Below are 13,119 nucleotides of genomic sequence, written 5' to 3'. Positions count from 1 at the left end.
AGTTGAGGATGCAACTGAATCCATTTTGGTGCAGCTGTATCTACACAACAGTGGGGTTTTATCACAAAAAGCCTCGGTGTTAGTTAGAGAGGGGTATTTCTATTTAAACTACTTTCTCTTTGGCCCTCTGGCTGATGTGGAACAACAATGAGTTCCAACAAGGATAGCCTCACGATACTCAACACCCTTGGCTATTGCAGAAAGCATTCTCCAACTCGAAGGAGGAACCATGCAGCTCAACAATTTCTATTGGTTGCCTTCATTTCTTCAATTTTCAGATTAGAACTGGATATTGATTCCAATTATAAAGATGAGTTATTAATGAATTTCTTCAACTGGGCTTTCAATTGGTTCTCTTTGTGTTACATTGACTGAATTCCTCTTTTCCAACTCATACAAACAACCAAATAGAAGAATATTTGCTTCAACTCTCAGCCAATCCAATGCAGCCCACTGCTCAACCAAAATTACCAGCTGCAAATGACTTTAGTTTCCAAAATTGATGGTAAACCTCTCTAACTCTATCTTTTTGGCACTAGTCACTAAGACCAGTTGTGGTTATAATTTGACACTTGCACAGATGCACTCCAGGTGTTTGATAAAATGATAGAGTGAGTTCCTGAGATTTTGTTGAGTTGATAATTCTATCCATTTCGGTCCCTTAAGCTTCCAAAATCATAGTTTTAGCTCCAAAGCCTTGCTAGGAACGAATGCATACAAAATCTTCACTAAACACATTATACTAACCAATTTCGCATGAAAACAATGCAAATAGAGATAGATTATATATGCAAAATATTAATCTATCAATGTACAACATGGAATCTCTACTCTTAGTATAAAAAGTGAATACTATACAGGTATGATTCGTTAAATTTTTGGCCAAAGTATTGGATAGGATTCAAATAGGAAAGTTTGTGATCTCGTCCAAGTGAATCATATAACCTAGAAATGTCGCATTAGGGATTTGACACAAGTTAACCGTATCCTAATAATGTGACATAGAGTATTATTATAGAGAATGACCAGATTGCATAACAATTACAACTGACTAGTTCTCCAATGAATTATATTTAGCTTGGATGGCCATGACATGCTGCTAGGTGTCACTAATGGCTTGTGGAAACCATGTAAGGTCTAATAACTATTAGCCTTTACTAATAGGGAGAATTGAATGATGGAATTCAATTCATTCTCGATTAAGAAGGAATTAGACTTATCCACTGCCTCGCTAATTAGAACCTATAAGACCGCACATGAAAAAGGAATAGATTGATAAATAAAAGAGAGAAATGTGCCTTGGTCAAAGTCAAAGTCAAAGGTCAACCGCTGACCCGACACTTGACATGGTCAACAAGGATTGATCAGGACCAATACTTGTAAGATAAAATTAATGACTTAAGTCATTAAATAAATTAAACTAATTAGAATAGTTTATCTTAAACAATCAAACTTATTGAACTTAATTGGGTCTCGTATGACTTAAAGAATTAAGAATTGAACCATAGGACTTTAGACATATGTGACACGTTAAGGTATAAATGTGTTGGACCAAAAAGGCCCAAAATTAGGCCACCAAAGGGAGGGTGCGGCACACATATGGACCTAAGTCCACATGTGTCACAACATGGGTCTATATATATGATGCCATAGCACCATTTCATTTTAGAGTTTTCAAGTTGGAAAATTGGAAGAGAGGAAACATCAAATTTCTCTCTCGAGTCCCCCTTGGCTGGCCACTTTTGAGAGCAAGAGCTAGCACTCTTGTCCTCTCCCAAGTTCTCAATCTCTCATCTCCATACATCCTTGGTGAAGAGTGTTTGAGAAAATTTCCTCCCGAGAGAATATTCGATGAAGATTCTCTCTCCTCTTGATTGTCTTCTTCCTCGAACCTTGCAAAACAATGGCGGTCAATCGGAGAACACCGATGTGGTATTGGCCAAGGGCCTTCCGATGCCTAAGTCAGTAAAATGGTCTTTGGAAGATGCATATAATACTGAAATGATGAAGTTTTCTCTCTAGGGAGAGATGGTGGGGCGGATGCTGAAAGAGGGAGAGGAGTGGCACATAGCTGAGAGAGAGAGAGATGGCATGAGAGCCTTGGGGTATTTTGCCATGGTTTCAGAACCACCTCATGTGTGTAGATAACTTGTCTTTATATAAAGTCTCCTTGTTTGGTAGAATTTGTGGAGAGTAATTCCTTTATGGAGGGGAATTATTCTCTCTCTTGAATAAGGAGGTAGAGTTGATCAAGGAGATTTGATACCAATCAAATCCTTGATTTGGGGATGATATTCCCATTTTAAGTCAAGATAATTAGCCAATTAAATGAGATATAATTGACATAATTATTTAACCTAGGGCATATCCACCTATCATCTTCTAATTGGTTTCCAAAATTCCACGTTCCCACAAAGAGCTTTGGTGAGGTTCACACTATTATACCTATTGGAGAGCCATAGTGGATTATCAAGCAAGGGGAGATCAAACATTCTACTTGAACACCTTCCTAGGGATCAAGATTCGCTCCAAGGGTAACTACATCTCTAATCCTTTTCTTTAAATAAGTTCTAGAGAGTCTATGATGCAACATTTCATAAGCCTAGAAAGATTTTGGGTTCAATAGGATTTGATATGAGTTTCTAAGTGTCTATTTTGCTTCCACTTCTTTGTATTTTGTTGAAATGCATGTTAGATAGCTCATTATCCTATTTGTATGTTTGATAAATGCACAAAACTAGGTTTTCCCTTCACTTATATTTATATATACACTCAAAACATTTCATAAAATCTTTATTAAGCATTTCAAATCTCTTCATAGATCATCTCAACCCATTTCTCAAGCTTTATAAGGAATGCATGACGCTAATACTGTTCAAATTACTTCAAATGCTAAGTCATAAGGAATCAATGACTTCCCTCACACTTGAAAGTAGCCGGAGTCTTTGGAAACATAAAAACCCTAACGGAGGTACTAAAGCTTGTTGGTTTCGATTCTCTTTGGGCGGTGTTTGAATGGGAAAACTGGACCTATAGAGATTTTAGACTCAAGGAGAGGGAGATAACACAACAAAAGCAGCTGGAAATGGTGGATGGGCAGTGGAGATCCAGCCGTGTCAAGTAGCATGGGTCAAAGAGGGCTGTAGAGGGTCAGACTGATTCCCCAAAAAATATATAGAAAGTACATTTATGTCATCCCAAAACCTAAATGTGCATAACTTCTTCGTATTAACTCCGATTTTGTAATTGGTTATGCCTACATGCTTGTGGGTTCAAGCTCTATCTAACCATAGAAAAATCATAGCCAAAAACCTTATTTTTCTTAAAGGTAGCTTCAAGAATGTGAAATTGCACATAAGGACACTTTAAAATTGAATTTAAATAAGGATAACTATAGGATGGGTTGTTATAAAGAATATAGGCTCAGATCCTTGATAATACCTTGATATGCAATTGTTCTTTAATTCCATGAATTAACAATCACGAAGAACAAACTCACACTATAGACACGAAGCTTGCTTCTACAATGAATCCATCAAATTAAGCATCTCAAGTTCAACACATGTCTTTCACTTTATACAAATCAACATACTTGAAATAACATGTATACTTGCATACATCTACGAGAAAAAAACATGCATGCATACAATTTATTCAGAGTCACATCATAGGGTTCATCAATTCAAAATATTTAAAAATCAAATAATATTGCTAAACATGCAAAATCCGATGAGTCACCCACACGCAACGACCCCCAAGCCACTAGCTCTTTCTCCTTCTCTCCCTCCCAATGTACTCCCCCTACTCCCAATATACTACTTATTGCTGAAACATGGAAGAATTGAATCTTCTATCAAAACATGCCTAGCAAGCAAAGATTTACCTTCATGGAAAGGATTATTCATTCAGATCGACATGAAGTCCAACTACATTACATTGCCGTAATCCACGTTGTATATTTGAAAGGATAATTCATTAGGGAGAAATCGAACTTCGCTTTGTATTGATCTTGTATTGCTCTTTATTTATATGTTTTTTTTTTATGTTCGATCCCGTATAATTCTTTTTCAGCACATTTTTCTTGATTTGAAAGAGTTTATTTAAAATATGCCTGACCTGCATATTCTTTTTCCCCTTGATTTCATTTGACGATATTGATATAACAGGATCTCATTTTTTATTTCCAGTGACGCTTTTGTTTTTACTAGCATTTTCATTTATGTTAGAATTTAAAAGTAGTAATTTAATTGGTATAACCCATGGTTTAATTTTATACGTATTATAAAGTATCCCCAATTCTGGGAAGAACAAAAATTCCATATTTGATATGGGACAACTTAGTATTTCTTCATTCATCCCCATCCAATCTTGATTTCTTGATCTTGTTGAATCGTGAGATAAAAAAGACCCTTCTTATTGATTTTATCAATTATTTAATAGATATTAACCCTAGTCTTAGTATATTTATTATTGTGTGTCAGTACCAATATCGACCTTATTTTTAAGACAAAACCTATCCCACCTCCCTTTCAAGACCCTCCCGACCTGCTCACCTCCCTTACCATGACCTCCTCTTCACTCCAACCCTTCCCTTTTCCTTCCAAATTTGTTAAAGTTTTTATGTAGTTTGTAAAAAATATTTTCTAAATAAAAAACATTTTATATGAAAAAATAATAGAAAACACAGGTACGAAACTGGCAATTCTTGTAAACTACAGGGACCAAATAGGGTATTTAACCCTACCCTTTTTCTATTGTATTTATTTGAGTAGCATGACGACGTCGTATATGACTTTCCCAACCCAACAACAAAATCGAAGGCCAACCCGCAACCTCGATCGTTGCAAAGGCACTTAGTTTGCTGGCAGAAGAGGGAATAATAGGCGGCGTCGTTTCGATGGAAGCCTCACTGGGTAATGGCGAAATGCCAAACCAGAACCCTATCAATCCAAGAAGTAACGTGATTCTGGTTCCGTCGTCTTCATCGCCGGTGTGGCCCACCATTGACGGCCCACTGGGGCTCTCTGAGGAAGACTCTGTGAGCTACGCTCGTAGATTCTACAAGTTCGGGTTCGCTCTGCTCCCCTGGCTTTGGGCCCTCAACTGCTTCTACTTCTGGCCCGCTCTCCGCCACTCCCGCTCCTTCCCTCGTATTCACCACTGTATGCTGCCCATCTCTCTCCTCTCTCTCTCTCTCCGAATTGATATTTTTGGTGGACATTTTAATGGGTTGTTGATATAAGTTTTTATTTCAGACTTGTGTTGCTCTCGTTGGTTATGATTACAAATTAAAGAAAACCTGTTTGGTTTTCAAGAATTTAACGACAATTTAGGCAAACCCATTTTTGTTAGATTGAATTTTCGTCAGAGTTGGTTTTATTTTTCATTTAGCTACTGTAGAATTAGAAAGGAATTAGCAATATCCAGTACTAACATCAAATGCATAAGGGTCCCAATTTGAAATGGTAATTCAAATATAGGGATTTAGTTAATATTTGGATTGTTTGATTGGACTGTTAACAACACAAATATTTAGGACAAAAGGACGAAATGTATTTCAAATGATAATTGTATGGAATCATTTCAAATCTCCCTAGCATTTTCCTTTTTTCAAATACTTTTTATCTAGCACACACACACACACACACACATATATATATATATATATTTTAGGTCCTATATATTATATATTTTATGTATAAAAAAAACTAATCTATATTTCTTGTGAAATTCAAATGCTCTCCTTGAGATCATTCAATCAAATCTGGACCCTGTAACACCCTCGTAAGGTTTCATTTCCAGGATGTGTACTATACTTCAATTATGCTCAGGCAAAGGGCTTGGAATTGAGTCTGAGTCAGCCCTTATCACCCCTCTAGATGGGACTTGTAAGACACAATATGTTGGAGTGTTGTCCAATTTAATTAGTTCCGTCCCAACATTTTTAAGTTCACCAAATAGAGTCCAGGATATTGGTCCAATTTAATTGAAATAGTCTAGTCCAGGCCGAGCCACCAAACAAAGCCCAAATATAGCGGGCTATGTGCTTCATGGGGACTCCTGTCCGGAGTTTGAAAACCCTAACCCTTTGGTATGGATTATTTTTATTAGCCAAAATACTGCTATTTGAATCGGTTTCGGTTAATATTGGTATCAGATGAAAGTGACTTCTTGTCTCAATTTTTTTGAAATTATATTGAATGAATATTTTTTTTTTTATAGCAATGACTCCATTTCATTTTTTTCTTTAAAAAAAATATATATATCTTCTTTATGGAGCTGCTGCAAACTGCAGTACAGTAAACTTTCTTTTTTAAAATGTAATTTATCTTTTACAATTTTTCTCGGTATACACTTTTTATGTGCATTTTTCTGAGTGTAATATTTAATGAAACTGACATGATTGCCTGATGCACAGGAAAAAGATTGATGCGTTATTGATATTGTACCAGTATGTCTTTTGTGGTTATTAGCAAGAGCAGTTAGGAAAATAATGATCTAATCTGTAACCTAACCAACTTTTAAACTTATCAGTGGGAAATGTTTATGTATTTTTCCGTTAGCTCCAGATAGTATTTTGATTGAACTAGACAAAGATAGTAATTTGTTAATTTTATGTGTAAGATATGACATAATGTGGCAAAATATAGGTCAAAAAATAAAAGTTTGTTACCACATTACCAAAATAGAATTTCCTTTTTTCCAGACTGGAATAGAAAATTTAAAAGAAAGGAAAACTTCCGTGTCCCACCTAGGAATGTCAGACATGATTGCAGCTTGATTTAGCAATATGTTCAAATTAAATCCCTATTACATCATTTCAGAGATGATTACTGCTTGACTTTTAACGTAGTTGGTAGTAATGTGGGATTGCCAAACTCAAGCCTTATCCGCAAAGATTACATGGGCAGTAAACGGTCAAACAGAGAATCATCCATAGTTCTAGCGAGCAGGGGACTTACAAGAAAAAACTCTGGATGATTCCAACTCCCAAATTCTCATATCCTGCCTAGTTCACACAAAATAACATCTTCTATAATAGATAGTCAACCACTCCCCCCATGTCCCAGTCATTCATATTTCTTCAAACCCCAAAATCCCAAGGAAAAGAAGAAGGATTCAAACACAAGCTAGCAATAGAAGCAATATAAAATTGTCATGATCTGTATAAACAAGGGAAAAGAGAAGAAAGTTGTGGTTCCTCTACCCATTTCTCTTTACAGTAGCTCACCCTTTACCCATTCCCCACACCGTGTCTCTAGAGAAAGAAACAAGAATCCAGGCCTTGAGAGATGTCTAGAGCTGTGAATCTGTTTCTAGAATATTATAAACCTTATTCTATGTTGGTTGTTTTAAATGTGATAGAATTCACAAGATTCTTTTACCTTCAATAGAGAATAACCGTTGTTTCTTATATAAAAAAAATAGAACTCTAAACTCTAGGGATCCCCGTAGGTTGGTGCTTTTAAAAGAAGGTCAAGTTCTCTGATGTCATGGCTTCATAACAAGTCTTCAACAAACGCTCATTTCTTTGATTTCATTTTGTCTTTGACTTACAAGAAAGAGTAGGTCTCTGTTATATGTTTTTAAAAGAACTCCAAAAAGAAAAACTGTATAGATTTTTTTAAAGTGTACACTCTAAGCAAAGGGAGGTTTTAAAAGACTAGATATTTGTACAAAATTTAAAAGACATTCAATGGTTCAATAAACATAGAGGTTATTTGTTGAAGAATAGGAGTCTAAGATGAAAGGAGTGTTAAAGATTACGATATTAGTTTTCCTAACAGACTCGGATGGTATCCAATTTTCCTTTGGAAACCAAGCCTTAAAGAGTTCTATTATTTGGACCTTGAGCCGGAAATGCTCCCAAGCCCGCAACCAGAGGTCTTGCTGCTGTTCTAATGATAAATTATGTAGGTTTGCAGGTAGGCCCATGCTAATCAGCTCCTTTTTCGAGAACCTACTCCCGATATCCTCAATCTCCCCCAGCTCCGGTTGAGCAGGTAGGAAACTTTAGATCAAAAAATTCTCGTTGGGGCAGATTTAGGTTGAACCCCGCGGGTTCCGGCTGGAAGGATTGTAGAATTATATAAAAGACATAGAACGTTTCTAGCAGTAAAATACAGCAACCCTTAATAATTATGGACATTATCTCATAGATTGACCTTGAGTAACTCTTAAAAATGTACCAAATTTTTTTATTTCCATAAACATTTCTCTTTGGACCAAAAAGGCCTTGTTACTGAATTGGGTCAACAGATTTAGTTTTGGAGTGCTACAGAATTAGAGGAATTTTTTCCCCCCTAACCAAGTCATTGCTACCGCATCAATTGCTTAAAGTCTCCTATGAATTATTTGATTAAAATAATAGTATTTTTGTTGTTTGCTTATGTAAGGTATAACTGGTGCATGAACAAATAGACGAATTTGGTTGTTTGTGGAGCAAAATGTGATCTGTATGGTTGGCCTATTTCCTTTTAATACATCATGTCATGAAGTATACTTGTTTGGCATTCTGAATCTCACATTGTAAACCATAGAACTTATGTTTCTAGGTTAATGTTTTTGATAAATACGCACTTATTGCAGATGTTTTGAGATCAGCAGTTGGGCTCACGGTATTTACTGCTCTTCTCGCATCATGGGCACTTACGTTTGTCATCGGAGGGGAGCGCCTGTTCGGACATGTTTGGAATCAACTGGTGATGTACAATCTTGCTGACAGACTAGGCTTGACAGGTTGGAGCTAAGTCTATGCCTTGGCTGAACTTCACCAATACAAAAACACTTGTATGTGGCTACATTTTGTGTTTTTATTCAATCATATAATTGCATTAGGTTGACAGAAAGGGACAGGGTGTTCATATCATAGGCATGAAATGCGTTGGTGAATGTTAAATATTCTAAGCACGAGGTTGAATGTTTAATGCATTTTTACTATGTAAAGAGTTCAGAAGAGTTCACGAAGCCTTTGCCTTTTGTGTGCAAATATGTGATTGTGATATTAAGACTTGTATATTTTTCCATTTCTGACTACTCAAAAATAGAATATAAGGTTGTTGGGAAACTGATTTGAGCTGCATGGAGAATATCGTCATGTTTTCGTGCCATTGCAGCCACAAAGACACACTGCCAACATTTAATCACCTCTCCGAGCGATACGCTGCAGCATCCACACATTCACTTTGAACTAACCATCCTTCATCCGCATTCACTTTAAGGGGAAGCACCCTTTGCTGGTAGACGCTAAGATTGAAGTAGTGCCACGAGAGAGACTCGCAACGCCACCGTTTCATTCCTCCCATAAATGTGTATTCCTCTCATTGCATTTAAACGAGTTCAAAATCCTGAGAGAACTCCCACCCACCAAAATAGATAATAACAAGTCTTTCACCGACCCATCCGTATCTCAGAGGGTTTTGGTTTTGATAGTTTGGACGAAAGACAAATCTAAATCACTTTGACATGAATTTAAGTCGCAAACTTCAATTTGCAATTCAACTGTTAAACGGGAGGGCTTCCTGCTCCTACTACAGCTTGGATTGAGGTTTTGCAATACAACTTTATTGTTATTTATAGAGTTTGACTGCCTAAAGAAAAGAAAAAAGTGCATTTTTTTTGTCAATTTTCATCATCAATCATATTAAAATTCAATAACAATTAAATCATATAATATTAAATGTTGGGCATTACCCTAATTCTAGTCGTTCTCTCCCAATCACCCCTTTTAGTCTATGTTCTCAATCAAATCCTACTTCCAAAATCCGCTCCCTAACGTCGCTCATGTTCTCTACATTGTCTTTGACGAATGTTGCTGCAAATCACCCAATTTTTGTTTGGCAAAGTTGTTGTTTTCAATTATTTGTTCGTTCTTATGCGCAGGTAGATCGCTAGAAATCATGTTTTCCCCAAATCTATTATGGATGCGGTGGTGAGTGTGGCCGCGACATCGCTTCTTCAGGTGATGGTGGTAGAGTTCGTTTAGGCCCATGAGTTGTTTTAGGGTTTTGGTTATGTTGGGTTTGTGGGCTTTGTTCAGGCTTATGGCTAATTGTGGTGATGTGGGCTAGTAGTTTTAGTGCGGCTTTTATCCGCGTTAGTTTTGCTTTTAGCATGTTAGTTTGTTGCCCTCTTGGGATTGGTACTTTAGATGTCTTGTTGATATCTTTAATTGTACCATTGAAGTTTATCTAACGAAGTTTTTATTTCAAAAAAGAAAATGTAGGGCATTCTTAACCAAAAATTAAAAAGATATAGCTTCAAATCATATCAAATTTAAATTTAAAATACATGGATAAACGTTTCTTTAGGAGGAGAAAGTTTTTTTTTGTTGTTACCAAAGTTAGGAAGGGGGAGGGTTTTTTCTCTCACACATTGTCATGGAGCCATGAGGATTCGAATCTAAGATCACTTATCTACAAGTCAAGACCTTTTTCCACTAAGTTAGACACTGTTATCGAGAAATTGTTGAATGACACATCTCTTGTCCATGTGTTTTCTTTTACAACAGTTTCTTTCGTACTAGTCCCTCCCTCATCTGTTAGAGCAAATAGCTCTTCATCATCATAATCATGTTTGAGGCGGGCATTGTTTCCCTTTCACCATATCGCAAACTTTCAAATACTTTATTTGTTTCGTCTCTATCCAATAAGTTAATGTTTGTTGGCCAGGCTACTGAACAATTGAATTGTTGTGCACTAATTTATCCCACCTTTTGTTTTCTTCAGGATATTCTCACTAAGGAGATAATTGGACGTGTTACTAAAAGAGGGGGGCTTTATGTTGCGTAGATTTAGCTCCACCAAAATGGATTAAGCTGCATCCTCAACTTGTGATACTCGCAAGTGCACGAACCGTTGGTAGTATAGCATATGTAAGTGCGAGGTCGATTCCACAGGGATTGGTGATTGAATGATCCAATTTAGTTTCCCTACACAAAATAGAAACAAAAACAAAGAACATAAAACAAGGAAGAAAGAAATAAGTAACTCAAGCAAATAAGTTCCCAAGTTCAATTTAGATTAATGGATTGATTCTAGCTAAAGTATGATTAAGCCATGGTGTGTGGTCATAACCTTGTGTTCCTAATTCCCTAATTTGATCATTTGTTGTCTAACCTAAAATTAAGCATTAGGAACCCATTAAGCATAGAAGAACATTTTAAACAACCAAGTATGTATCTAATCCCTGTTGTCGAATGTCCATACATACTCTTCCTATTCATAGTTCAATTCGAATTAAAGCATGGTGTATACTCTTAATTCAAACCAAGATAGCTAACATGCAAGCCTAAATGGTGATCAATCATTCAAACTAGCATATTAACTTATAAGCATAATGAATAAGAACAAAAACCATAATTGAAACTTGGAAACTAATTCAACTTGAAAACTTAAGAAAAGAATTTACATAACAAAGAAAAATAAATTACAACTAAGAAAACATTAAGGAAACTAAGAGAACTTTGAGGAAGAAAGGAAGTGTTTGAGAACTTTGAGGAGGGAGAAGAAAGTGTTTGGGAACTTTAGAGAATTTTGGAAGAGAGTGGAAAAGTGTTTGATATTTAGTACAAAGAAAATTTAATAGAATGATCTTATTACAACAATTGAGAACTACAAAGGGAAACTAAGAGAATTTGAGGGAGAGAAGGGAAGGGAGCTCTAGAGAAGTGTTTGAGAGCTCCCCCCCTTGGGGTGTTATTACAAGCTTAGAGAACTTCCCTATTTATAGGCCTAGGGGAAGTGAAAATCAGAATTCAATAAGACTAATGCATACAACACTTGAATTATAAAATCTGAAATGGTTGATGCACTTGTATTAGAAAATCTGAAATGGGTGATGCACTTGTATTAGAAAATCTTGAATTGGTTGATGCACTTCACCACTAAATCCCACCAGCAGCCCTAGCTCATCTTCATGTCACCATGACCAAGCTTCCAACCAGAAATGATAGCTCATACCTAGCTCACCATGACCAAGCATCCAACCAGCACATGCTGAGGTCAGCATGACCAGCAACTTCAAGGGCTTACAACTTGGGCTTCTCTTAATCAAATTAGGACTTTAAGCACTCTAAATTGAAGTTCAGAATGTCTTCTTTCCAGCCATATGTTATTTGGGCCAATCCAAGGTCGGAGGAAGAAGATAAGGCCGAAACAAATTGCTAACTCATTTTCCGCGCTGATAAGATCCATCCTGAGCATGGTTCTGTGTTTGCTAGGTAACGGACTCCAAATTTATCCAATGGGGCTGAATTGTGGATATGTTATAGTACACACCAATTGGAACAACTTTCATGAAGAATGTGGCCTCATCCAAGCTATGTAGGTTGCTGAAACAAAGCTTGACATATGACCTACGAAACTGGACTGGCAGGGGGCTGTAGCCAAAATGAGTTTGTCTTTAAGCTCTTCTTCCCTTTATCCAAATCAGGCTTTAACATGCATGGATTGCATCATTTCCTATCCAAAGCCATCATTGTTCCCTAAAGCTGAAAGATAAACACAAAAAGGATTAAAAGTACAAGTTTAACTCAAAAACATAACCAAATCATAAGCTAGAAGGGTACAAAATGATATACAATTATGAACCGATCAAATACCCCCAAACCTAGATTTTGCTAGTCCTCGAGCAAAACAACACAAAACAATGTTAAAAACAAAACAAGAAGTTAACTAGACCACTTTCGTAGGTAACTCGATTGCATTGAGCATATGCAACAAGCCTTTAAACCTTTAGGCATCCCTAGTAGGAGGAGTTGTGTCTCCTGAGGGTTTAACAGATACGATACCCACAAACGTTTTACTGATTCTGTAAAACAAGGTAATTAGAAAACTTAAAAGATTGTTAGTCTTTAAGCAAAATAAAAAACAAAAAAAAAAAAAAATTACATTAACAAAAACAAAACAAACAAAACAAAACAAAACAAAAAAATTACAAAAATAAAAAGAACTCAAAACAATCTTTCCGAACATTTTCTGAAGAGAAATGACTCATGCACATGACTCAAAAGTTTTAACAATAAAAGCTCAATTTTAAACATTATTCACAAAGCGGCAAAGTTCAAAACATAATATGCTCAAAGTGTGGTAGTGTGATAGCCAAATGCAACAAATTCCC

The 13,119-nt window shown here is 36.3% G+C and overlaps 1 protein-coding gene across 1 annotated transcript; it reads left to right on the top strand.

The window, feature by feature from the left end:
- The first annotated feature begins 4,817 nt into the window (after positions 1–4,817).
- LOC110756508 (gamma-secretase subunit) lies at positions 4,818–9,026 on the top strand. Its single transcript, XM_021957947.2, has 2 exons — positions 4,818–5,162; positions 8,590–9,026. The coding sequence occupies exons 1-2, from the start codon at positions 4,898–4,900 to the stop codon at positions 8,748–8,750; spliced, it is 426 nt and encodes a 141-aa protein (XP_021813639.1). The 5' UTR covers positions 4,818–4,897; the 3' UTR covers positions 8,751–9,026.
- The last annotated feature ends 4,093 nt before the right edge of the window (positions 9,027–13,119 follow it).

The sequence above is a fragment of the Prunus avium genome, chromosome 4, assembly GCF_965620075.1.
Source record: "Prunus avium chromosome 4, drPruAviu1.hap1.1, whole genome shotgun sequence".
Classification (NCBI taxonomy): Eukaryota; Viridiplantae; Streptophyta; class Magnoliopsida; order Rosales; family Rosaceae; genus Prunus; species Prunus avium.
Note: the sequence above shows the minus strand (reverse complement) of the source record. Positions and strands in the feature narration are given on the sequence as shown.

Coding starts and splice junctions, on each gene's coding strand:
- LOC110756508 (XM_021957947.2), top strand. CDS start 4,898: ATGGAAGCCTCACTGGGTAATGGCGAAATGCCAAACCAGAACCCTATC. Junction 5,163..8,589: donor CTTCCCTCGTATTCACCACT/GTATGCTGCCCA, acceptor CACTTATTGCAG/ATGTTTTGAGATCAGCAGTT.